General features: G+C 31.8%; 3 protein-coding genes across 3 annotated transcripts; 1 reads left to right on the top strand and 2 right to left on the bottom strand.

Moving 5' to 3' along the window:
• The first annotated feature begins 6,631 nt into the window (after positions 1-6,631).
• On the top strand, positions 6,632-8,344 carry LOC148555061 (uncharacterized). Its single transcript, XM_088489245.1, has one exon. The coding sequence runs from the start codon at positions 6,632-6,634 to the stop codon at positions 8,342-8,344; it is 1,713 nt and encodes a 570-aa protein (XP_088345371.1).
• Positions 8,345-16,240: 7,896 nt separating this feature from the next.
• On the bottom strand, positions 16,241-18,792 carry LOC107646842 (uncharacterized). Its single transcript, XM_016350991.1, has 2 exons — positions 18,389-18,792; positions 16,241-16,367 (listed from the first exon to the last, which is right to left on the bottom strand). The coding sequence occupies exons 1-2, from the start codon at positions 18,790-18,792 to the stop codon at positions 16,241-16,243; spliced, it is 531 nt and encodes a 176-aa protein (XP_016206477.1).
• A 1,922-nt stretch (positions 18,793-20,714) lies between these two features.
• Positions 20,715-26,441, bottom strand: LOC107646843 (UPF0481 protein At3g47200). The gene is made up of 4 exons (XM_016350992.3): positions 26,340-26,441; positions 24,114-25,060; positions 22,529-23,006; positions 20,715-21,687 (listed from the first exon to the last, which is right to left on the bottom strand). The coding sequence occupies exons 2-4, from the start codon at positions 25,053-25,055 to the stop codon at positions 21,044-21,046; spliced, it is 2,064 nt and encodes a 687-aa protein (XP_016206478.1). The 5' UTR covers positions 25,056-25,060; positions 26,340-26,441; the 3' UTR covers positions 20,715-21,043.
• Positions 26,442-27,675: the final 1,234 nt, after the last annotated feature.

The following is a 27,675-nucleotide window of genomic DNA, read 5'->3' as shown; positions in this document are numbered from 1 at the left end:
TTTTTATTAAAGTGGTCTCCATAAAAAAAATAATATAACTAATTATATTTTTAATTAATACTTTTTTCAACCAAATTTTTTTTTAAATTTGTTTAATTTTTTTTACATAAATCTTTTTTTCTTTTTATTTACCATATACTGTATAGTTATATTTTTAATAACCCATGATAAGTTATTCATACAAATCACAGGATGCTTCCATTTAATAAAGGAGTTTCTCTTAGTGCATTGTATATGAAAAAATTTTGATTAGGTTTATTTGTTATTATTTGTATTGTATTTTGAAATATTTTTTCAAATAAATCACACTCTTGAAAAATTAGTTGGGAGAAATCTAAGGCTCTTGGGCTGAAAAACATAATATAAGGGTGTAAAATAGCGAAAATAGAAGATGTTTTAGAAGAAATTAATGGTTTCTTTACGTGAGCTTTTACAATAAAAAAAATTAAAGTATTTTTTTTATTTTTAAAGAAATAAAAGTAATTAAACGTTTGGATAATGTGTTTTATTGGTGTCATTTGAGAGAGATGGTTCATGAAACCACAAGGGATGAGGATGTGTTAGTTGGAACTAGAAGAGCGATTCAACTGATTGTGGAAGAGGTAGGAGTCATTGAAGAGGAGCTGAAAATAATTATCGACAGTAAAATAACAGTGGAGTGGATTAACGGTAATAGTACAACAAGTTGGGAATTACGATTTTTGAGAAACAAAATGGCATCTATATGAAAAATTCTTCAAAGTGTGTGTTGAATTCCAAGAAGAACGGTGATATAAGCTATGAAAAGAGCGAGAGCAAAAGGCACTAAGCAACGAGAATGAATGGTCGCTATGAGTAACTTAAATGAAATGAAGCACAAAGCATAAAGCTGATGAGGTTGGAAGCGCAGGAGCATTTGGATGAAGCTATGCTAGTAAAGTAAATTGTCATGTTTTTTGCATGTTGAACTTATTTTGTGAGATTTATGACTTGTTTTTTAGTGAGATTTGTATTCTATTCTTGATGGCAATATTGCAGGTAATAAATCACAAATTTAGAAACACTTTCTTTTTCTTTGTCGAGTAAAATTTGTTTAAACGATTTAAAAGAAGGGAAAATATTTTTGTCTCCCCCTTTTCCTATTCATATGTTCCCATTTAATTCTCTAGCGTAGACATTATGAATGTTTTATTATTTGAATGAAAAAATTAATCTCTATTAAATTTTTTTATATTATATTGAATTAGAATTATATATGAATATCGAATTTTAATAGTTGGATATTTTGAAATTTAGTAAAATTTATAATTAAGGAATTAATAATTGTAACCGATTTAACAACTAATTTAGATTTTTAAACTTGACATCAGTAATCAATTTAGTGACCAATCATATAATTTAGTGATAAAAATATTGATTGCTATCAAGACAAAAATTTATCAATAACTACCAATTTTTAGCAATTAAATTGCCAGTAGTTATTTAGAGACCAATTTAACAACCAATATGTTAATTACTATTTAGCGATTAATTTAGTTAGCGACTGATTTAGTAACCGATTTATTGATCAATATTTAACGACTAAGTTTATTAATGACTAATTTAATAAGGAAAAGTATATGGAACTAAAATGTTACCCGCCAAAAACTAAACAAAATCACATTAATTTATATTAATAATTAATTTAAATTTTTTAAATTTAAAATTTAAAAAATTTAAAATTAATTAAGTAAACCTAATTAAAATCTATAAAAACCTTCATCTTTTCTCTCACATTAACATACACACCTCCAACAATCACACAAACAGACGTCTCTCTCCCCGTCAGGTCCTCTCCGCCTCTCCACTACGATCCACTCCTCTTCTATCACCGACATCTGACTCGTCGGATTTGCCACCATCAACAAGAACCGCTAAACCATTATGTGATGAAAGCAGACGATGACACATATGTGAGATCCATTGAAACCATTGCCAAGGGAGGATTTCTACTATGGATTCATCAGTGCAGATCCATCTTTCCTAAAGTTCAGCAACTCACCTTGAAATTCGATCCCCTCCTTAAGGCTTTTTCTAATTTCTGAAATTACTGCTGATTCCACCAATGGATGCCTTCTCTTGGCACATGGAGCTCGACATTGCAAGAAGTGGCTGAGTCTTGGTGGTGAGAATGACGCTGTTGAAGCCGTTGAGTTTGGCGAGGTGTATCCAGTGAGTGGCGTTGAGGTTGGTGGGGTTAAAGAGGGAAGGGTGTACGTGGTCGGAGCCCCATTCTTATCCGGTGAAAGTGTTGAGACCGAAATGAAAGAAGAGGGACATGTAGCTTAGTTGCCATTGGATTTGGAAGGCGTTTGGGAGGGGTAATATGGGAAGTGAAAGTGGCGGAGCCACTGAATAACAATAACAACAACATAGGAGTAATAGTCCATCTTCAAAAAACATTCATTTAATATGAAAAAAAATATCTTAATACTTAACAAAAGAAACATTTAATTATATTTTAGTAAAAATAATTAAATATCTATAAAATTTAAAAAAAATATGAAATTCTTATAGAAATAGAGACATTTACATTTGCAATACAAAAAAATTCGAAAAATATATAAAAGAACATCTATTTAGTATGAAAAAGAAACATTTTGATACTTAGCAGAAGAAACATCCATATATATTTAACTCGTAGAGATTTTGAATTCACTCAAAGGTATTTAGCTTTGACACATGTTTGTTTTGTTCTTGATTGAAAATTAGTTACTAAAAGTTATCAACTGAAATTAGTTGCTATTTTTCAATTTAACGACCATTCAATTCAATCACTAAATCAATCATTATTCTCGTAATTTTTTGTATTTATATATATAAACTAATAATTTACTCTATCTAAATCAATTAAATTTTGAAAGTATCAAAATTAAAAAATGTCTAATATTTTTAAACAGGGAAAATATATAGATGATATTTTGTAGTACAAAGGAATGTCATTTTCATAATTATTTTAGTTGATAAGTCATTACATACCTTTATTTACTCGATATCGTCAATAAGGCATATAGCTTAAACAATTGTTACTAGCACAAGTTGTATATACTAATTATTTTCACTGAAAAAAATGTGGTTATTGATATGTTCATCATCATCATCATCAATAATTATCTTTGCCAGGAAGATGCTCTATTTGACGTTAACTATGTACCATGAAAGCTGAAACTTGTTTCAATGTCAAATATTGTTAATAATTTATACCAATAAGTTCACATAATAAAGACCTAGATGTAGATATATACTAAACAAAGACTTGGATGATTATCATATACCTGAAGTTGGATAAAATTAACTATCTATATTTATTTATTATTTTAAACATTTAAGAAAAAAAAAAAAGCAAATACAACAATAATAATTAAAAAAAGAATGGTTATATAATAACGTAGAGTAGGAATTTTTTAAAAAAAATAAAAGAGAATAAAATATCTCACTTTTAAAATAAAATACGTTTCGAATCGATTCTTGAGTCTCTTATCGGAGCAGCTACAACCCAGTTGGATATGGGTTACTATTGCAGTACAAATCGATCCAATAACAATAAATCTCTAATCAATATTTAAATTTAAATAACAATCTCAAACTATATAAAGAGAGTTAAAAGCTTTTTTAGATACATTATGCATTTTTAACTCTCACTTACACCTTTCAAATTCATTCTGCTTTGAGCGTAAGAGCATCTTTATAAATACCACTTTTGTCGTTTTTAAAGTCCGATTTCGTCACCATTAAAAACTGACGAGTCTCCAATCTCATTCACAACCCTTACCAACAAAATCTTGTACAAAATGTTGTCATTTGATAAAATATAAAAGTTTTTTAACGTCGTTTGTAAATTAAATTATATATAAAAAAGATAAAAAAATAATTAACGAAAATATTTTGAAAAGAAGAACAAGCAAAAGTGACAAAAGAAAAAAGAAATGATAAAAATAAGTAAGTATCAATTAAATAATTTAATATGATCAATTATTAATGATTATATTTTATGTCTATAACAACTATATATATATATAAAACAAAAGATTGGAAGGTTATCAGGTGTACCATCTTACGAATATGGAACATTTCAATTCCAATTAGTTGATCCGTATAGATTTAATATAGATAAAGGCGACGGTGTTGTTGCAGTGTAAGGAATGTATTATGAAGAAACAGCAAAAGAGGTCTACAGTGCTCTAGAAACCAGTGGTGTCATTGTGCATAGTTTGAAAATTTAAACGCTAGTGTTGTGGTCAAAGCTGTGACAAATCAGCCAGATTGAGGTGATTGTTTTAGTTGGGATTAAGGAGCTGAGCCGAGCTGACATTCACTTGGCCATGGACTCAATAAAATGGACTTAGCATATATAGTGAATTTTTTGTTTTTTATGAGAATGTAACGTTTGAGTAATTTTTGTTGGCATAACAAAAACATAGTGCCATGGAAAAAAAAATTATGAGGACAAACTAGGAAAAAAAAAACGCTTGGAAATATAGTAATTAATGAAATTTGTTTTGGCTGATAATAAACATTTGTGATGTAAGTATTCTTTTGGAAATTGAAAAAGTTTAGGGGATTAGCAACTTTATCAAATTCTAGCGAGCATGTAACCAGCAAAGAAAAGTGAACTATTGGATGAAATCTCACACCAATCTTATACCATTAAAATCATTATTGATGGTCATTTGATGGCTACAAATCACAAAAATTACCGGCCTCCTAGCACTTCTCTTGAAAATTTAATGTAGGTTAGGAATAACATTGATGAGTTTGGAAAACTCTAAATTAATATTTGTGATGACTAAACATTATTAAAATAATTAATTACAAAATTATTAATTTGATTTTCATTTAACATATGTTAATTAATAATTTTGTGTTGCAGATTTTATATTTGGGCCGAAATGAAAAGAAGAGATCCCAAGCCCAATAAAATCAATATTCAGCCTTGATGTTAAAATTATTATGAGGATGGTGGCTGAAACAAGTGTTTTATTAAATGGGCTAGCAATTGTGATAAGAAGCCCAATTAAAGGTCTTGGTATGAGACCAAAAATGCTTGGTCCGAAATTAAAAGGAATTGGGGCACAATATTATTTTATTCACTTAACAAAAGAAATCCATTCCTTTGATTATGCACTGCATGCTCCAACGGAACTCCTTTACTCATCATGATGGATTTCAAAATTTATTAGAGTAAAGTTAATAAGTGCATGGGAAATATGAGAGAGAGTGTCATTGACATGATTGATGGCATTAACATTACACGCCACCCAGGGAAGTAAAAGCAAGCTATTTTCAATTAATGTGTTTAATCACTTTGAATTGCTTTTCTTCAGATTCTCTCTTCTCTCTCATCTCTTTCTTGCTTCCTCTTCAGTCACTTCAACAGAAATTATGGAAGCCATGGAAACTACTTTGAGCTATCAAAATGAAGAAAGAGCAAGCTACAAGACCATCACAATGATGGCAAGAAAACACAAAAAATATAGTGGCTGAGATTCTTATCACATATGGTAAGATATGGTGATGATATCTTAGCCTCTCCATACCAAAAATGGAGGAAGAAGATTCGGCCAGCATGGAGGAGATTCTTGAAGCATGGCTTGTCTTTGATTCTGCTCAACCACCACAGGGAGTAGCTAGAGTGGCGAAGTGATGGTTGAAGGCAGAGATTAAAGCAGATGAAGTCATCATCATCATGAAGCATCAAGGGCCAGAATTCCATCTTGGAGAGCAAGCCAAGGATGGAGAGCTCGGATTGATGAAGGGTGATGATCAAGAAAGGACTAGAGGTAATTGCATGTTGGTTAATGCATGGTTATCTCTTCTCTCTCTTTGTGGCCGAACCGGTTTTGTTGAAGGAGGAAGAAGTTGGTTCGGTTTTGGCTTCAAGTGTGGAGGCTTTCCTCTTCTTTAAAAAGGGGGAACAACCACTGTTTGAAGCAAGGAGTAAGATTTGAGAGTGCAAGGCACAGTGTTCTCAGAGCTACCTGAGCTAACAGTTTTCTCTTCTCCTTCAATGTATTCTGTTTTGTAATTTTCTGTTTAATTTTGTCATGTCTTGAGTCTCATGGTAAAAGGCAAACAGTGAGGTTTGTAATGAAAAAGCCATAGAGCGGAAAAAGGCAGAGAGTGCAAAATTAAAAGAAAAAGCCATAGATGTCTTAGAGTTCCTTTGTTCATCTATGTTGTGTTTCATGATTCTGTGGGAATCCCCTTGTAAGTTGGGTTAGCACTTTACAAGTTGTAATCTGTTTGATTATAGTGAAATTCCATCATTGTTGTGATGGAGACTGGATGTAGGCTGCACTGCACTTAGCAGCCGAACCAGGATATATCTTGGTGTGATTTTCTTCCTCTCCTACTTCATCTCTGTTTTCTACTGTACAGGAGCAAAAACAAAAATGTCTCGTGCCAAGTGACGAGACAAAATGAAAATGTCTCGTGGCTAGGGACGAGCTAAAAACAGAAAAGTCTCCTCTGAATCCAGCAAGTGTTAGCAAAAAAAAAAAAAAAAAGGGGCTAAGATTCAACCCCCCCCTTCTCTTAGCCACTGAAACCATCAATTGGTATCAGAGCTTGGTCTCAAAGAGATCAAGCTTTGCAGCTTGGAGTAAAGATCCTCATGGCAGAAAACAGTGGCGCAAATGTGGTGTCCTATAATCTAACTGAAGGTCAATCAAGCAACAGACCTCCTCTTTTCAATGGGAAAAACTATACCTATTGGAAGGAGAGGATGAAGATATTCGTACAAGCAGTGGATTATAGACTTTGGAAGATTATTCTCGAAGGGCCTCAATTTCCAACTACCACAAGTGCAGAAGGAGTTGTTTCTCTCAAACCAGAAGCAAGATGGACCGAGGAAGATAGGAAGAAGGTGGAATTAAATGCCAAGGCAATAAATCTGCTCAATTGTGCTATCAGCTTTGAGGAGTACCGACGGGTATCAAGATGCACAACGGCAAAGGAAATCTGGGACAAATTGCAAATCACCCATGAAGGAACCACCATTGTCAAGAAGACTCGGGCAGATATGCTAAACAGAGAATATGAAACGTTTGCAATGAAGGAAGGAGAGTCCATTGATGAAATGTTTGAACGTTTCAATGCTATCATTGTTGGCTTAGATGCTCTGGGAATTACACATTCTGATTCTGTGCTAGTGAGAAGAGTGTTGAGATGTCTCACAAAAGAGTGGGAAACTAAAGCCTTAATTATTTCTGAGAGCAGTAGCTTAGACTCTATGACTCTTGATGATTTGAGAGGAAATCTTCTTGCTTTTGAAAATACCTATTTGAAAAAGGATACAAAAAAGAAAGGAATTGCATTTTCTTCTGTGACTAACCCTCTGGATGATGAATCCAGTGATAACTCTTCTGAAAATGAGTTTGTTTTATTTGCAAAAAAATTCAGGAAAATGGCTAAGCTCAGAGGCAAAGGCAGCAGCACAAGGAAAGTGAAGAAAGACCTCAGCAAGGTAACTTGCTACAATTGCAAGGAAATGGGGCATTTCAAATCTGATTGTCCCAAGCTGAAGAAGGAGGAAAAGCCAAAAAGAGGAAAGAAGAAAGGACTGATGGCCACATGGGAAGACTTGGAGAATGATTCTGACGATGATGATGAAGAAACCGAGACCAAGTCACAAACATGTCTCATGGCAGACCACATAGATCAGGTTGTCTTTCATAACCCTAATACTGAAGATCTCCATCTTATGATAGACCACCTTTCTGAAAAAATAAGATGTTTTCTGCTGGAAAATCAAGAACTTGAACAGCAAATTACCATTCTTAAAGCCGAAAACAGTTTTCTAAAAGAAAAAGTGAGAGAGGCCGAAACTGCTTGTGATCTTGTTGAAGAAAATAAGCAGTTAAGAGCCCAAGTTAGGAGCTGTGAAAGTAACCATTGTGTTCTTGCATATGTGGACTGTTTTAAACAAAATGAAGAGTTGCTTAAAAAGGTTAAAAGACTTGAGGAAGACTTGGCCAAATTTACACAAAGTTCTGAAAGTTTAAATCACATCTTGGCTAGTCAAAAACCTCTTTATGATAAGGCTGGGTTGGGGTTTCATAAATCTGAAAATTCACATTTTGAAAATATTGCTTCATCTTCTAAAGACACAAGATTTCAAGATCCCACCTACTTTAACAAAAAGGCAACTCCAAGGTTTTGTAGACTATGCAATCGGAATGGACACTTTCCCATTCAATGCTTTTTCGGTGAAAGAATGGTTGGTGACAAAGTTTATAAAATTGTTTTTGATTACAATGGCTTAGGACATAGAAGATGGTTTAACGTAAAAGGATCCAAAAAGATTTGGATACCTAAGGTTACTTAAGCATTGTTTTGTAGGTGTGCCTAGCATCCAAAAGGAAGGAAAATGTGTGGTTTATGGACAGCGGATGCTCTAGGCATATGACCGGAAAGGCAACCTTCTTCATAAAGCTTGATGACTATGATGGAGGACTTGTCACTTTCGGTGATGATGCAAAAGGAAAAATTGTGGCTGTTGGGAAAGTTGGTAAAAACTTTTCTTCTTGTATAAATGATGTTCTCCTTGTACATGGCTTGAAACATAATTTGCTTAGTGTTAGTCAACTTTGTGATTTGGGTTTTGAAGTTATTTTTAAGAAATCTGTTTGTTTAGTTGTGTGTGAAAAAACTGGGAATGTTCTTTTTGAAGCTAAAAGATGCAACAATGTGTATGGATTAACTCTTGAGGATTTAAAGGAACAAAATGTAACATGCTTCACATCTTTTGAATCTGAAAAATGGCTTTGGCATAGAAAGTTGGGACATGCTAACATGTATCAAATTTCTAAGCTAGTTAAAAGAAATTTGGTTAGAGGGATTCCAAACATCAAGTTTGATAAGGATCTTACTTGTGACGCTTGTCAATTAGGCAAACAAGTAAAATCCTCTTTTAAATCAAAAGATGGAATCTCAACCAAACGGCCATTGGAAATGTTACATATTGATCTTTTTGGTCCTACTAGAACTCAAAGTTTAGGAGGTAAACATTATGGTCTTGTGGTGGTAGACGATTACTCTAGATTTGGTTGGGTACTTTTCCTTGCTCATAAGAATGATGCCTTTTATGCCTTTTCCACCCTTTGTAAGAAAATTCAAAATGAAAAGGATTTGAAAATTGCCCATTTAAGAAGTGATCATGGAAGAGAATTTGAAAATCAAGATTTTGAAAAATTCTGTGATGACTTAGGGATTTCTCACAATTTCTCATGTCCTAGAACCCCCCAACAAAATGGGGTGGTTGAAAGAAGGAATAGAAGCCTTCAAGAAATGACTAGGGCTATGTTATGTGAGAGTGAAATTCCTAAATTCTTATGGGCTGAGGCTGTAAACACAGCATGTTATATTTTGAATAGAACAATCATTAGAAAAGGGTTAAAGAAAACACCTTATGAGCTATGGAAAGGAACCCCTCCAAATCTTAAGTACTTTCATATTTTTGGATGCAAATGTTTTGTGCTTAATAATAAGGAAAACCTTGGAAAATTTGATCCAAAATCATATGAAGGAATGTTTGTTGGATATTCCACCACAAGCAAGGCCTATAGAGTTTATCTCAAGGAGCATAGGACAATAGAGGAATCCATACATGTTACTTTTTGTGATTCTAACTTAATTCCCAGTATTGTGAAGGATATTGATTCAGATTGTGAAGATGGAACAAGCAAAGAAATTCCCAAATCTGTCCAGAATGAAGAATCTGTCAGCCCTGTTCTGTCTCGTTAGATTGGAGGAGACACTTCCATTTTGTCTCCTGAACAGGCACGAGCAACTGAAACAGTGAGACCACCAGAAGTTCATCAAAGCTCTACACCTGTCCGAAAGCCTAGAGAATGGAAGTCTATGAGAGGTTACCCTCATGATTTCATCATTGGTGATCCTTCTCATGGCATAACAACAAGATCCTCCACCAAAAGGCAAACCGAACCTAGCAACTTTGCTTTCTTGTCACAAATGGAGCCCAACAATGTCAAACAAGCTCTTGAAGATCCATCATGGGTCAAGGCCATGGAAGAGGAGCTAGCTCAATTTGACAAGAATGAGGTTTGGACATTAGTACCTTATTCGGATGATATGAAGGTAACGGGTACTAAGTGGGTTTTTAAAAATAAACTTGGTGAGGATGGACAAGTTATTCGTAACAAGGCTAGATTAGTGGCCCAAGGTTACGATCAAGAAGAAGGTATAGATTTTGATGAGTCTTTTGCTCCGGTAGCTAGAATGGAAGCAATTCGTTTGCTTCTTGCCTATGCCGCCCATAAAGGTTTCAAAATGTTTCAAATGGATGTTAAATGTGCTTTCCTTAATGGTTTTATTGATAGAGAAGTGTACGTGGCTCAACCCCCCGGCTTTGAACATAAAGAGTTTCCAAATCATGTTTTCAAATTAACTAAGGCTCTTTATGGTCTTAGACAAGCTCCAAGAGCTTGGTATGAAAGGCTTAGTGCCTTCTTGTTGGAAAATAAATTTCAACGGGGTACCACCGACACTACTTTATTTATTAAAGCATCTAATGATGATATACTTCTTGTTCAAGTTTATGTTGATGATATTGTATTTGGTTCGGCCAACATTTCCTTGTGTGAAGAGTTTGGAAAACTCATGACTAGTGAGTTTGAAATGAGTTTAATGGGAGAGCTTACTTTCTTTCTTGGCCTCCAAATTAAACAAACTCCTAGTGGTACTTTTATTTACCAAGGAAAATATGCAAAAGAACTTATTAAAAAGTTTGGCCTAGAAAACTCCAAAGCAATGGGAACACCAATGCATCCCAACACAAAACTTGAAAAGGATGATGATGGTCAAGATGTGGATGAAACAAAGTATAGAGGAATGATAGGTTCACTCATGTACCTTACCTCCTCTAGACCGGATATTGTTCAAAGTGTGGGTGTATGTTCAAGATTTCAATCTCACCCAAAAGAATCCCATCTTACGGCTGTTAAACGCATCATTAGATACATTAAGGGAACTTGTGATTATGGCTTGTGGTATCCTAAATCTGATGAATTTTGTGCAGTAGGGTTTTGTGATGCAGATTATGCGGGAGATAGAGTGGATAGAAGAAGCACGTCCGGCATGTGTTGCTTCCTTGGAAGCTCACTCAACATGTGGTCAAGCAAGAAACAAGCCACAGTGGCTCTATCCACAGCTGAAGCTGAATACATTTCCGCATCTGCATGTTGCACTCAATTAATTTGGTTAAAAACACAATTAGAAGATTACAAATTAAAAATCAATAGTATTCCTTTATTTTGTGACAATATGAGTGCCATAAACATTTCAAAGAATCCTGTTCTGCACTCAAGAACAAAGCACATTGAGATAAAATATCATTTTATTAGGGAACATGTGCAAAAGGGTACTATTGATATTCAATTTGTAAAATCTGAAGACCAAATTGCTGATATTTTTACAAAACCTCTCTGTGAAGACAGATTCTGCACCTTAAGAAAAAGTTTGGGAATGTTTGATTTAAGTTTCATTGAAAATTTGTGAATATGTGACTCTGCTCAGTTTTGCTCGTAGGTTTGGACGAGATAAAATAATGGCATAATGGAAGAGCTGTGGTCAAGGGGGAGGCAACGCAGAATTTAATTCCTATTGGGCCCACTGAATCTCTTTGATCTCACTCTGACCGTTTTGTTAGTTCATCATTTTTTCTGAAAATCAAAATCTTTCTGTGGTCTTATCACATCATATCTTAATAGGGGAGGATAGTAGAAAAAGAGAGTGACTGATCTAATGATACTCTGAATTTTCTGATGCTTATTGCCTGCCAATTTTATTTGATCTGATATGTTGGCTGAACTTTATGTTGCTGGATATTTTTGCTTGATTGAATTGTTTGGCAGGAAATATTTTTGAACATGTTGAGTTTTGGTTACCTGTTGCTGCTGCTGAATGCTCTGTTATTTTGCTCTATGTGTATTTGACTCACGGGAACTATTTTCATGTGTCTTGGATGGCTGTACCAAACTTAACTCGATGCTGTTTTGTTTTATACTTGAATTATTATGGATTGCATTGCTTTGCAGGGTCCCTCCTTGATGACAAAAAAAAAAAAGGGCTGAATTGAAACTGTTATGTTTCATTAACTTATTTTGCTTTGTATAATGTGTTGTCCTATTTTGCTTTGTTCTGATCTGTCTCTATTTTGAACACTCTGTGTTAGTGGATTAATTTCGAGTTAAGCTTTGATTGTCATGTGCTCAAATACATGTGTGCTGACTGGACCATTGTGTTTTGGTGAAAAATAAATATTTTGCCTTTTGTATGTTGTTTTCATTTATTTTGCAGTGCCCCTTGATGCCAAAAGGGGGAGAAAGTGTTGAAAATTGAAATTAACAAAACAGGGATGAAATTCCTGTTTTGGATTTATGACCTCCCTCGTTTTAAGCTTCAATATTTTATTATGTGTTTGATGTTAATAATGCATCTGATTGATGCTTGCTGTTTTGAGTTGATGCTTGAAGCTTTGAAGTTTGTAATTTAATATTTATCTTGATAAAATGTTTGTTGTATGACATTTGACTTACCTTGATAACATTATTGTTGTTTAGGTTGCTATTTTGAATTATTTTTGGCAGTTCCTTTAAATTGTGTAATGTATTAAAACTGCCTTGTTTTGTTACTCAAATGTTTTTCATCATGTTGTTTTGCTCTGATATCCTAAACAGAAAAATATTTGAAAAATATTTGGATATTTTTTATGATTGAAAAAAGTTTGAGCAGTAAATCAGTTTGTGATATCAAAAGAGATTTGATTATCAATTAAAACTGCTCATAAATCAAGCATTTAGCATCTTAAAATATGCTAAATAACATTGTCATTAGAAGCTTGATTAAAGTGTTACAGGTTAGTGCTTCCCATGGTAAGATAAGCATACATCAAGGGGGAGCAATGTGACATTTTGAAAGGGGGAGAAATTCAAATTCAAAGGGAGTAATCTTTACTCAATTTCTAAATTTCTTCCATTTCAATTTTAATAATGTTTGTCATCAAGGGGGAGATTGATGAGTTTGGAAAACTCTAAATTAATATTTGTGATGACTAAACATTATTAAAATAATTAATTACAAAATTATTAATTTGATTTTCATTTAACATATGTTAATTAATAATTTTGTGTTGCAGATTTTATATTTGGGCCGAAATGAAAAGAAGAGATCCCAAGCCCAATAAAATCAATATTCAGCCTTGATGTTAAAATTATTATGAGGATGGTGGCTGAAACAAGTGTTTTATTAAATGGGCTAGCAATTGTGATAAGAAGCCCAATTAAAGGTCTTGGTATGAGACCAAAAATGCTTGGTCCGAAATTAAAAGGAATTGGGGCACAATATTATTTTATTCACTTAACAAAAGAAATCCATTCCTTTGATTATGCACTGCATGCTCCAACGGAACTCCTTTACTCATCATGATGGATTTCAAAATTTATTAGAGTAAAGTTAATAAGTGCATGGGAAATATGAGAGAGAGTGTCATTGACATGATTGATGGCATTAACATTACACGCCACCCAGGGAAGTAAAAGCAAGCTATTTTCAATTAATGTGTTTAATCACTTTGAATTGCTTTTCTTCAGATTCTCTCTTCTCTCTCATCTCTTTCTTGCTTCCTCTTCAGTCACTTCAACAGAAATTATGGAAGCCATGGAAACTACTTTGAGCTATCAAAATGAAGAAAGAGCAAGCTACAAGACCATCACAATGATGGCAAGAAAACACAAAAAATATAGTGGCTGAGATTCTTATCACATATGGTAAGATATGGTGATGATATCTTAGCCTCTCCATACCAAAAATGGAGGAAGAAGATTCGGCCAGCATGGAGGAGATTCTTGAAGCATGGCTTGTCTTTGATTCTGCTCAACCACCACAGGGAGTAGCTAGAGTGGCGAAGTGATGGTTGAAGGCAGAGATTAAAGCAGATGAAGTCATCATCATCATGAAGCATCAAGGGCCAGAATTCCATCTTGGAGAGCAAGCCAAGGATGGAGAGCTCGGATTGATGAAGGGTGATGATCAAGAAAGGACTAGAGGTAATTGCATGTTGGTTAATGCATGGTTATCTCTTCTCTCTCTTTGTGGCCGAACCGGTTTTGTTGAAGGAGGAAGAAGTTGGTTCGGTTTTGGCTTCAAGTGTGGAGGCTTTCCTCTTCTTTAAAAAGGGGGAACAACCACTGTTTGAAGCAAGGAGTAAGATTTGAGAGTGCAAGGCACAGTGTTCTCAGAGCTACCTGAGCTAACAGTTTTCTCTTCTCCTTCAATGTATTCTGTTTTGTAATTTTCTGTTTAATTTTGTCATGTCTTGAGTCTCATGGTAAAAGGCAAACAGTGAGGTTTGTAATGAAAAAGCCATAGAGCGGAAAAAGGCAGAGAGTGCAAAATTAAAAGAAAAAGCCATAGATGTCTTAGAGTTCCTTTGTTCATCTATGTTGTGTTTCATGATTCTGTGGGAATCCCCTTGTAAGTTGGGTTAGCACTTTACAAGTTGTAATCTGTTTGATTATAGTGAAATTCCATCATTGTTGTGATGGAGACTGGATGTAGGCTGCACTGCACTTAGCAGCCGAACCAGGATATATCTTGGTGTGATTTTCTTCCTCTCCTACTTCATCTCTGTTTTCTACTGTACAGGAGCAAAAACAAAAATGTCTCGTGCCAAGTGACGAGACAAAATGAAAATGTCTCGTGGCTAGGGACGAGCTAAAAACAGAAAAGTCTCCTCTGAATCCAGCAAGTGTTAGCAAAAAAAAAAAAAAAAAGGGGCTAAGATTCAACCCCCCCCTTCTCTTAGCCACTGAAACCATCAAACATGTCATGCTAATTTGGGTGGGAAATAACCTTTGACCATGTTAAAGTTATTTGTTAATTAATTAATAAGTTAAGTTAATTGATGAAATAATATAATGTAAATTTCAATCCGTGTTGGAAGGAGCGAAGTTGTGTTGTGTAGATCTGGCTGAAAGAGTCGTTTAAGGATTAATAATGAAATTAAATTAAATTAAGATGGTTAGGTTAAGGGTTAAAAATTCTTGTTTCACATTTATGTATGAATTGGATACTTTTGGATCATTAAGTGGAGTAGTAAAAAATTGTTAGAAGTAAAAGTTATCATTTATGTGATAATGATTTTATTGAATTTATGTTGATATTTTTTATGTGTTAGCTATGTGTGTGCACAATGATAGAGTTATTCGTTAACCTTTTTATTAGGGCAATTTTTTTAAATAAATAAAATGGAGATCAATTTTACCTGATTACACATTTTTGAAAACGAAGACGCAAATACATTTTTTCATAAATCTATAGAAACCGCTACTGATAGTAGCGGATTAGGGAAGAACGTAAACCGGTACTGGCAGCTGTGGTTTACATGCATTGGGAGGTGAACAGAAACGGTTATAGGCAGCAACGATTTTTGTAGAATGTTGTTTGGGCATAAAACTGCTACAGGCAGTAGTTTATGTGTATTGGATGTTGAACGTAAACCGCTGGAGGCAGTAGCGGTTTACGTTGAGTGTGTTACCAATGCCCAAGTACCCAGCTCCAAGAGTATCTAGTATGTCAAGAGCTTTCAATTTGAAATAGACGCTTTATTGTGGTAACACTCAAATTTCTCTCTTGAATCAAATATTCACGCTTCTATTTGGAATAACGCCCCTCATTTTAGACGTTAATAACGTCCATTTTGGGAAGAAGGTAGGCTTGCAGGCATTACTCTTGGATGGTGCCCTTTGAGTTGGGCGTTACCAATGTCAAACTTTCTTTACATACTTTGCTTGTTTCTTGAATAATATGTATTGCTTGCATGCTTCATTAAGTGGCGTTAACAACGCCTTCAACATACATGCTTTCAACATGCATGCTTCATTTTTTGATTCACGCTATTAACATGTATATAAGCTTCATGAATTAACACGTGCGAGCCTACCTTCTTCCCAAAATCGTTGTTAACGCTCAAAATGAGGGGCGTTATTCTAAATAGAAGTGTGAATATTTGATTCATGAGAGAAACTTGAGCGTTACCATAATGAAGCGCCCATTTCAAATTGGAAGTTTTTGATATACTAGACACTCTTGGAGCTGGGCACTTGGGCATTGGTAACACACTCATTACTGCCTCCAGCGGTTTATGTTCAACATCCAACACACATAAACCACTGCCTGTAACGGTTTATGCCCAAACAACGTTCTACAGAAATCGCTGCTGCCTATAGCGGCGGTTTCTATTCACCTCCCAATGCACGTAAACCGCGGCTGCTAATAGCGGCTCCCAATGCCCGTAAACCGCGGCTGCTAATAGCGGTTTACGTTTTTTCCTAATCCGTTATTGGGATTACTGCCAATAACGGTTTCTATAGATTCATGAAAAATATATTTGCGTTTTCGTTTTCAAAAATGTGTAATCAGGTAAAATTGATGCCTATTTTATTTATTTAAGAAAATTGCCCTTTTTATTATGTTAAGATAAATCGTTAAGTGAGAATTGATGTTTGAAAAATCTACACTATAACTTCGGGTAAACGAATATTTTTTATTCTTGTAATATTTGTTACCCTGGTCGTTAATGGCCAAAAATATTGAACATTTTAAAAAAATTGTTAAAAAAGAACTTATTGTAACAATTTGACGAAATCGAAGGAGACTAATTTTTATTCGGATTTTGACTAAGAGGTGATAGCTAAAAAATTTACATTGCAGATTGAAATTAGTATTTTGGATATTTTAAAGTAGAGCTCTAAATTTTGTAAACTTCGATGAGTGCTATTGAAGTTAGAATTATGGAATAAGATGTAAATTTCGATAATTAACGATTTTGAAAATGGAAGATTTGACCCGTTTCTGTATGGGTGAATATTCTTCCAAATATATGAGTATTCTTCCACGTCCATACCCTTGGACGTCTCCTTCAATAAATATTAATACACTGGTGAGAATGCAGCCAAGATGTGATGAAAAGATTTAAAGAATAACTTGGCTATTGCTCTCTCCTCATTTCAATCCAGTTGAGTTGTTACCCACACGCTCTCTCCCCTCACAGCTGACCCTGCACGTAATTTTCTAAGAAAAAATCGAAGATGTAATTGTAATTTCAGTGTTTGCATAAAGACAAAAAAAAACACTTCTACCCGTTAATGTTAGGAACAACGCTATTCCAAAAAGGACAATGGTACACCTGATAACTTTCTTAAAAGATTTATTTAAAGACTTCTCTGTCACCTGTTAAAAAAAATATCACACTCAAAGACCGTTTGACTTTTCAGTTTTGAGAACAGTATAGTTGAAAAAGAAAAATTGGAATGGTTTTGCGCATTTGTTGCGTGATGTTAGATTGATGATTTAACAAAAATGAAGGAAAGAGATGTAAGAACAACTAACTGGTTTTATAAATTAATACAACTGATAAATTATAAATTAGTTGTTTTTTTAATTAATTTGAAATGATAGAAGGATCAACTCATTCATTTATTTAAACAAGTGTCAAAAATTTAAATTTATTTTGTATATATAGTAATTCATTCGCTATGATAAATTAGTTTTTGTTCTATTGGAATAAAAAATACTGAGCAACAAAAAAAATTTATATTTTTTTAAATAAAAATTGTGAAAATGGAGAACAAGCAAAATAATAATCCTATTTCCATATTGTTTTTATAAAATTCTACAAAAAGAAATACTGAAAATGTAAAATAAGCAAATCCTAATATTATCAATGCAATAACTAATTAATAAAAGACACCATGACAACTTTATTGGGTATATTCATCAACACTCCTTTGAAGAAATGGAAGCCAGAGCTGGGCCAAATTATTGTAGATTCAAGTAAAACTAATAAAAATTATTTGACAATTGAACTAACTTTGAAACCTACCTTATCATCTACCACGCATTTGATTCCGTTTAAACTTCATATAGAAAAAATCGTTCGTAATCCGCAAAATATATGATATAATAAACTCAAAATAATTATATCAGTTTGCATATGTTCCTTTTATCAGTGAACTGTAAAAATTTCGTATAATCTAACTTTTAAAATTTCAAGTTTTAATACCCTATTAAACTAAGTGATTCAAATGTTTAATATAACATAATTTTATAAGAAAAGGCAGAGGTTTTTTTTTTTTTGAATCATAACAAGCTCAACACATTAGAGTGGAGCAAACAAATAAACATAACATAGTTGCAGACAAAAGAACTCTATTCTATGGCATCTCCTCATAGCCATCAACCACCAAGAGAATCACATGCAATCCACTCGTTATAGCTCGACAACGCCCTCATTTGAATTATCTCAACACCTGCTCTTGTATTTTTAAAAATTCTGACATTTCGTTCCAACCAGACGTTCCAGATTACTGCAAAGAACGCTACCATCCACGATTGCGGATCTTGCTTCTTATTGCGCATACCAACCCAACTCGCAAACAGGTCCTTCATGGTTCCCGGAACTACCCATGGTCTACCAAAAGACCTCAACCAAGTGCACCACACCTGCCAGGTGAACTCGCAGAGAAGAAATAAATGCTCACCAGATTCAACCTCTTTGGCACACAAGACACAAATATTATCACTATGGATAGGAACTCCCAGTCTAGTCAATCGCTCCTTAGTATTAACTCTGCCAACTAGCACAAACCATCTAAAAAGCTCAACTCTCGGAGGTACGAAACCCTTCCAAATTGACTTTGTGAAGCTGTAACTCGTTATCTCTTCCGTCAGCGTCTCCGTTTGTAGGACCTTCATAAAAGATTTAGTAGAAAAAACGCCTTTGTTATCAAATTTCCACACCACATTGTCCTAATGTCCTCACTCTCCAATGACAACTTCACCGGCATTAACCTCTCATGCAGCTGATGGACTAGTTCCAGCTCCCATTGGAACAATTCCCTCCTCCATTGAAAATTCCATATCCAGTCTAACCCATCCCAAAATCCACAATCCCCAATGACTGATCCTCTTAGGCTCGAAATAGAGTAGAGTCTTGGGAAACTCACTTGTAGGGGACCACCTTAAGACAAAGACATTTAAAATATATTTATTTAAAGACGTTTCATTTCGTTTATTGAATAAATTGTTATGTATTAAATTTTTGATATATAGTATAAATTAAAAATATTATTTTTATTAAAAAGTGTTGTTATATTTTTAGAATTATTACTTTGACACTGATATCAATTTTTTAATTTATTTATTATTTAATTTTTTAATAAATTTTTTATTTAAAGATTGTTTTATCATTTTATTATTTTTTATAAATTTTATAATATTATCTTTTTTGCTTTTATTTTATTATTATTTTAATAATTTTTTTCATTTTATAAATTTAATAATTTTTTACAAGTTAAATTTTTATTTATAATTTTTATAATTTTTTAATAATATTTTTTGTCTGATTTTTAGAGATCTATATTTTAATCTATCAATTTTATTGCTAATTATTTTATTTTTAGTCGAACAATTCTCATTTTATTTTTGAATTTCTTGAATAAAGCTTATTGTAAAATTGAGATTTTTTAAAAAAATAATTTTGTATTATTTAAGAATTTATTATCATTAGAATAATTAATTTTTGGTCTATTAATTTAAATAATATAATTATTTTTTTAGATTTTTAATTTACTTATTGATTTAATTTTATTCATGGTTCATTTACGCTTTTATTATTAACCCACGCTTTTAGAGCATGTTTTTGAATTATGGCCAAATCAACAACTTTAAAAAAAAGGTTATTTTTGTCATTTTTATAATTTTATATGAGTGATGACCATAAAAAATTATATATAGTAAAAAAAATTAAAGAGATTACTATTTATATTATGGGTCAAAATAATATCATAATCTAAAGTTGTCAATTCAATCTCTTTAAAATTAAGAAGACCTAACTATGCGAGTTCTGGTAGGAGTACATATTTACCCAACTTACTTAGATCACGGGATTCCATGACCCGAACTGACTTGACTTGTATGACAAGTAAGACCTTGTGTAGGCTGTTACAACATGGAATGACTTTTTAAAGATTAGAACAAAAACTACTACACTATTGTAAGTAGAGAGATACAAAAATGATGTCTAAGTCATCACCTCTCTCTATAAATATTCCATCAAACATACGTATTTTCAAACAAGGACATCGGACAAATGCATCTTTTCCGTAAACAAGTCGGATTATTCATCTAAAAGAGTTTGGACTTCACGTCTAGACTTATATCACATTATTTTTAGGTATTATCTTGAAATAAATAACCATAAGTAAAATTTTATTTTTTATTTTATTTAAAAATAATAATGTTAATAGTTTAAAATAATATTCATTATTTAAATATAAACATTTTTAATAAGATAGAAACATTTAGTAAGATTCGAATTTTTTATATAAAATTGTTTAATAGTAAAAAACAGATTTTTCTTTATTTTCAAAAAAACCTAAGAATAGATTTGGAAATGGATTAATTATAAATATTAATGACAAACATTCATGTCTATACTTAATTGTGAAAAAAAAATACAAAAGTAAAATTATTTTCTTATACTTGTTTTCCGAAATACAAACGAATAACTAAAGAAATGAAATAAATATTTATTTTTTTTTATAAAAAATACTTTTATCCCCCCAGAAAAACTTAAAACAAAACAAAAGAACTTGATTGCAAATACATAAAAGGCAAACTCCTAAGATGGTGCTCAACACAACTATCCAACTCTCCTCTTACAATTCATTCCTTCATCATCATTATAAGCTCATATTCAATCAACTACAATAATGCACAACCATTGTACATTCTCTTTGATCGTAAAAACCACACTCAGACACGCACCAACATATACACACAACTTTTTATTTTCTCCCAGGGTATCCACGATCGACAATATTAATTAGTTATAAAATGAAACTAACCTAACCGAATTACCACTACTTACGGTAGTTACGGGAAATAACTACTATATACTGCAATATGGTAGGTACGGGCTACATCCCATGACGATATGATGATGTCATCCCTTGAGTAAGGCGCGAGGTGACGCTGCCGGGCCTAATCTGTCGGTTTTTCTGTTATAATAGTTAAGGATTTGAAAAACTGCGCTGAGAAGAGTGTACACAGAAATCATTCCAATCAAGCAGCTATAACTCCGCAAAAAGAACCGATCAATTCGCCGAACCGCACCGGGAAGCCAAGAATGCCATAGAAGTATGGAGGACCGTTTGATGACGTGGCATTTTGTTCCTGAATACTTGTTCAAAACCCTAACCATTTTCCAGTAAGGAGAATCGTTGATTTTGACTCGGTCAACTCCAATTACGAGCGAACGGAAATATTCCAACAACTTTTTGTTCGTCATGTTCATGTGGTCCACTATGACTTTCCGGTCTTTTAAAAGTTGAATATCGCTTTCGCGGCAAATCAAGCCGTTGAAAAAGAACGCGGCCCATGTGCACCTGTGCTTGCAGCTGAAACCGGTATGGCCTTGCTCCCAAGCAATGAGATTCTGCCACGTCACTTCTGTTGAGTTTGTGATGTGAAGCTGCGGAATTTCCAGTGTTCCATTGCCCTTGATGAATCTGATGTCAAACTCAAAGGCTCTTGTTGTTACCACTGCTTGACCCTGATTATCTGTGTTTTGTTCTTCTTTCTTTGTAACTGAAAATCGTAAAATGAAATAAATAAATCAACTTTAATTAGTCAACTCTTATTAGTTATTACTATTACTAGCGTCTCAGTTGCCTTTTTTTTTTTTTGGTAATTGTCTCCGTTGCCTTTTGTTTGTTAGAAAACATTTTCAAAATTTACAAGTACTCAATTTCATATTAATTTAAAACATATATGAAAAATTTTTTTATATATAGAACTTTTTTTTGAAAATTCAAAAATATTGAGTTCTTTAAAATTTTATCAGAATATGAAGGGCAAATTATGAAATCAGTCATCGTTAGGTCAAAATTTTATTTTTTAAAAATTAAAATCAGAAATAATAAATTTTTTATTTTTTAAAATTAAAATAAAAAATAATTGGATGAATTTTTTTTATTATTTTATTCTTCTTTAAAGAATTAAAATTAGACGTCATCAGGTGAGATTTATATTTTTTAAAAAAGATTAAATAAAAAATTATTATGTGTGATTTTGTGCTGTACCATACATCCGTAAAATAGTAAAATACACTATTTTCTAATAAAATATCACATTTATTATCATAAAAAAATAATTTGCATATATGTATATACTTTAAAAATTTTATATTTTTATTTTAATGAATAAATTAAAATAAATCCAAACCTAATAACAAGAACTATAAAGAATTTATTTTTAAATAGTTAATATTAGTTATCTCTTTTATTTTGTTATAAAAATATTTTTTAAATTTTTTTCTTTTAGGATTTAATATTAGAATTTAAAATTTAAAATTTAGAATATAAATTTAAAAAATAAAAAATATTAATTAAAAAAATTAAGTTTCTATTAGTAACAAAAATACACTTACTTCTAGCTTTGATTGTAACCCCAGCAGCTTCAAGTATGCGAGCACATCGATTATGTTCTGCTCGGTATGTCTGAGATTGAGCATCATTATTTTTGCCATTTTCCATTGCATCAGAAACAAATTGGCTGTTGCTAATATCCATTGCATTAGAAACATATTGGTTTTGTCGAAACTCGCCTACATTCTGTGCAAATTCATCATCAACACTGGTGACTGCTTGACCGAAGATGGGAGCACAACAATTTGAACACTGAGTCCCTACTTCTCGAAAGTTTTGAACCACGTTAATAGGAATGCACATGTGTTGGCTTTCTTGACGTTGTTCTGCTATTAGTGCTCCCTCTTCACCGTCGTCGGAAATGTAGGCATTAACAAGTTCAAGAAAGTGTTGTGATGGAATGTCCGGGGTGAAGCACTTAAAGCTTGTTTCAGGAAAGTAGCCAAATAGATTAAGCGCCAGAGTTTCCACGGGGATAACCTACGTTAAAAAAATATAAATACAATTATTAAATATCATGCTAGCAAAATAAAAATTTAAAATTATTTTATTTAGTTAAATATCTATATTTTTTTATATATAATATCTATAAGTACACACTTATTACATATAAAATTATCTAACTATTCTAGTAATAATTAAGAAATATAAAATTAAGTCAATAAGTTATAACTCAAATGACATAGTCTTCTCGTACTTATGTAAGAGGTCACAGATTTAAGTCTCCATAAATTTATTAGTTAAGAACGATTAGATAATTTAATATATCTGATTAAATTATTATTTAATAATTTTTAATTATTAATTTTATATAAAACAAAATGGATAGAAGTATTTATCAACCAATTCATAAATTTGAGAGAATTGTCGCTTAACATACCAATCTATCCCAAATAAAAATAAGATTTAATTACTCTACTGGTCCCTATAGTTTCGCAAAATTTTCAATTAGGTCCCTATACTTTTTTTTCTTTTAATTGAGTCCTTGCACCAAATATTTTTTTTAACTGGGTCCCTACACTTTTTTTTCCTTTTATTTAGGTCCCTGTACCAATTATTTTTTTTAGTTGGGTCCTTATAAAATTAAGCCAATTACTATTAAGAATGACTTAATTGAAAAAAAAATTTGGTGCAAGAACCCAATTAAAAAGAAAAAAGTATAGGGACCTAATTAAAGATTTCACGAAACTATAGGGACCAATAGAGTAATTAAACCTAAAAATAATCACTATTAATAATATCTAATCATTAAAATAATTTAGTTTAGTTAAAATATTTTTAAGAGAAGAAAATTAGCTATGTATATAAAATAAATAACTATACTATGTGCACACTAAAATCAGCCATCAGTATAAAATATATATTATAATATAAATACAAATTAAAAATAAATTAAATCATATATATATTTATATATAAATATATTTATTACTGATTTTTGTGTACACATAATATTTTGTAAAATAAAATATCTTTTTCTACTAACATAACAAATCACAAATAACATAAATTTTAAGTAGTAATTTGATGCATTTGTGAGCAAAATTAAATTATTAGAGCGATAAATAAAGGGACGATAATAATCACCTCATAAAAAATTTGGTCAGACAACTTGTGGAGAATGAAAAGCGGCATCTGGTTCTGCAACTTCAACAAATCAACTAACACCTCTTCTTTCTTTCCAACATGGCCTCCGGGGCCAGAAGGCTCCAATCGGCTCTTAAGCTTTTGATTCAACTCCTTGGATGCACAAATGAGAAGCTCAAGCAGGAAACAAGCGTCGGACAACATGATATTAGCAAGGTCGTTCCATTCTAGCTTAAGATCATCCGCATAATTTGCCCGAACTTCTTTCTCCAGTCCCATGATGACTCCCATGCATTCCTTCAGGTTTGTTTCGGGCCCCTTGGGTCCGCGATGAAGAAGAGATTGCATACACTGCCACTTGATCTTTTCCCATTGCACAAGGTTCGTTCTGGTTCCCTTGTATCGCGGCCCGATCGAGATGGCTTTCGGCATGTAAGCGTTCTTGTTCCCTTCCCGGAGCTGTGGCGGGATGTTGGACATGTTAAATGGCTCAGATTGTGAGCGGAAACGACCCAGTAATGATTTTGTTGTTTCTCTCCATTCATTCAACTTCGTGTCCGCTTTGTTTTCTATGGTATCATTTATTGAAGATTCTTTAGATGGAATCAACCTTGTGGTCTCGTCGTTTTCTATGGCATCAGTTGCAGATTCCTTCAATTGAATCAACTTGTTGGTGGTCTTACTCTTTATTTCATCAGTTGTGGATTCCTTCAGTGCAATCAACTTGGTGGTCTCGTTTTTCATGGCATCAGTGGTAGATTCCCTAAATGCAATCAACTTTGTGGCCTCACTTTCTATGGCATCGGTTGTAGAATCCTTCCATTCATTCAATTTATTGGCGGCCTCACTTTCTATGGCATGACTTGTAGATTCCTTTTGTGCAATCAACTTGCTGACCTCATTGTCTATGGCAGGTCGATTATCATTATTTGTATCATCCATGGCACCTGCAGCAAACGGAGTAGTTAATAATTTAATTCACTGATTGTCTTAAAACGTGATCCTATTATGTATGCAGACTTTCTTTTGCATTATTTAAATAAAAAAAATTGATTTTGATGGATGGTGAGGCAAAAAAAAAAATTGGTTTCATTATTCATTAATCCTTTTAGTTTAACCAAATTGATAATTAAGTTTTTATAATTTAAAAACTTTTAATTAAATTTTTATACTATTTTAAATTTTATAATTAAATTTGTATCGTACAAAAAATATTAGAATTAATAAAATATTTTAAAAAAGAGGAGACGTTAAAATTTAAAAATTTAGCTCTTAAATATGAGTATTTTTAATTTGAAAAAGAATATTCTAACTATTAATCATACAAATTTTTGTAAACTTAAAAAATAAGCTAGACAACAATCATAATGTGTATTTATAAATATTTATACGTCATATTTTATATTTTTTAACAAAATAATTAACCCCTAATAAAATAATTATATTTTGCAAAAAATAATTAAACCTTTCATAAAAGAATAATCAAATTGTTTGATTAACATCATAATTTTTATTTCAATTATAAATTTATAAAATATAATTTGATTATATTATTTATGAAGTGTGATTACAAATATAAACAAAAGTGTAAATAAAATCTGGTTATATGATTACAAAGTTTGATTATAAATATAAATATATGATTATTTTATTTAATTTCTCTATGAAATTTTATAAAAATGGTTGATTAGTTATGATTATTTTTATTTAATTTCTCGATCAAGTTTCATAAAAATGGGTAAATAGTAGTTAGATTTTTGTATCTACATGTAAAATGTTTAAAGCATGCATAAATTTTGAATTTAAAATCGTGTAAAGATTTTTTATACATTTATCTAACTATACATATATATTATTATATCATTTTTATAAGTATGATGTGAATAATTACCTGAAATAAAAAGTATAATTAGATGGTTGTATAAATATATTTTATATCATTAGTACTTTAAAACAACAACAAATTATTTTATGTATTAATTAGTGAATTATTTTTATTTTTACGTAACCTTTGAATTTGATAAAAACATGAATATACATAAAAAAGAATGAACACTAACAAAATATTAAAATTAAATCCTTATAGGACAACTGAGGAAATTATGAAAAGGTTGAACACACACAGATGCATATAACTTGATGCATGGTTTTTGAATTAATCATTCTTTCAATATGCAGGTATCATTATTGTAAAAATTGTTTCAACATGGTATATTTCGTACATACCTTGCTACTTCTCTTTAGAAGAGGATTGCTATTGCTGAATAGTCAACACAAAAGTTGGAGATAGAAGGAAGAGAAGACAGAGAGAGTGTGAAAGGATCAATGAGAGTAGTTGCACATTCTTAAGTGATAATTTATCTCCTTTTAAAGAAGTAGAGCCTTCCGAGAACTATGGTTTATCGTCTTTGTTTATTGAGGTCAATTATATATTCTTAATAATCCCCTATCCGGATGTCATGCTTATGTATATTTTTTTCATGGAAATGAGAAATAAATTATGTATTTTATTTAATTTAAAATTTTGTTATAATAAATTAGCTAAAACTTAAAACAGAAAAGTACTCGATGTTTTTCAATTAATTATTCGGACTTAAAAAAAAAAATTAAAATGGTTTTCTCAGTAGTCACGCAAAAATTGAAGGCACCACTTAAATAAAGATCCCAAAAACAACTTTTTTTTTTAAAGAAGCCTACGTAGCAAAACCTAAACCATATATTCTAAAGCCACACTTTTCACTACAAAACACTTAAAACCATAGCATTTTATAAGAAAAGCGTCACCTAATGGAAAAAAGTAAATTAGAAGATTTAAGAGAAGAAATAATTAAATTATCAAAATTAATAGATCAAAAACTAATGATTTTAACTAATGTTAATTGTAATGACACCGAATTCTTAAAATCAATACAAAATAATTTTTCTCAAAATCTTTATTTTACTTTAAGTTTTATTGAAGGACTTTAAAAACCTAAAAACACTTATATTTCACACGGAATTTCTAAAAAATGCTACCATGGAAATGATTTCCCACATCTTTATCATACTTTTAACCCACAATTAAATTCTATAGTAGATATGCTTGAAGAAATATTAGTATCCATAAAATTTTAAAGAAATAAGGAAAAAGAGGAACCTAATATAAACGAAATTAAACAGATATCAAATAAATATTTTCAGAAAGAGAATCCCAAAGAAGAAAAATTTTAAAATATAGCCAACATAACAGAACTAAAAGTAAAACTACCATTGAAATTATGAATATTGAAGAAAAATTAGAAGAAGTTACAATGCTTTTTAAACAATTAAAAATGGCTCAAGAAAATAATATTATGGAACAAGAATTTCAAATAGAAGAAGAACTAGTAAATTCTGAAAATATAGAAAATGAAGAACACATCCTAGATTATTCAAGTGATGAAGAACCAGCAATTCCAATACAAGTAAAAAATGAAGCTGGAACATCTAAGGATAATCAATCTCAATTTAAATGGGAAACAGGTTTTGAAAATTATACTTTTAAAAAGAGATTTATGAATAAAAATTCAAAGTACACAAAAAT

This window comes from Arachis ipaensis, chromosome B6 (genome assembly GCF_059453495.1).
Source record: "Arachis ipaensis isolate K30076 ecotype BB chromosome B6, ASM5945349v1, whole genome shotgun sequence".
Taxonomy (NCBI): domain Eukaryota; kingdom Viridiplantae; phylum Streptophyta; class Magnoliopsida; order Fabales; family Fabaceae; genus Arachis; species Arachis ipaensis.
Note: the sequence above shows the minus strand (reverse complement) of the source record. Positions and strands in the feature narration are given on the sequence as shown.

Bases quoted from the DNA above. Each gene is read 5' to 3' on its own strand.
- LOC148555061 (XM_088489245.1), top strand. From the start codon at position 6,632: ATGGCAGAAAACAGTGGCGCAAATGTGGTGTCCTATAATCTAACTGAA.
- LOC107646842 (XM_016350991.1), bottom strand. From the start codon at position 18,792: ATGAAGGTCCTACAAACGGAGACGCTGACGGAAGAGATAACGAGTTAC. The intron at 16,368-18,388 runs GTTGGAACGAAA...ATAACGGATTAG, and splicing joins GCAGTAATCTGGAACGTCTG to GAAAAAACGTAAACCGCTAT.
- LOC107646843 (XM_016350992.3), bottom strand. From the start codon at position 25,055: ATGGATGATACAAATAATGATAATCGACCTGCCATAGACAATGAGGTC. The intron at 23,007-24,113 runs GTGATTATTATC...TTTTTAACGTAG, and splicing joins CTGACCAAATTTTTTATGAG to GTTATCCCCGTGGAAACTCT. The intron at 21,688-22,528 runs GTAAGTGTATTT...TACGATTTTCAG, and splicing joins GGTTACAATCAAAGCTAGAA to TTACAAAGAAAGAAGAACAA.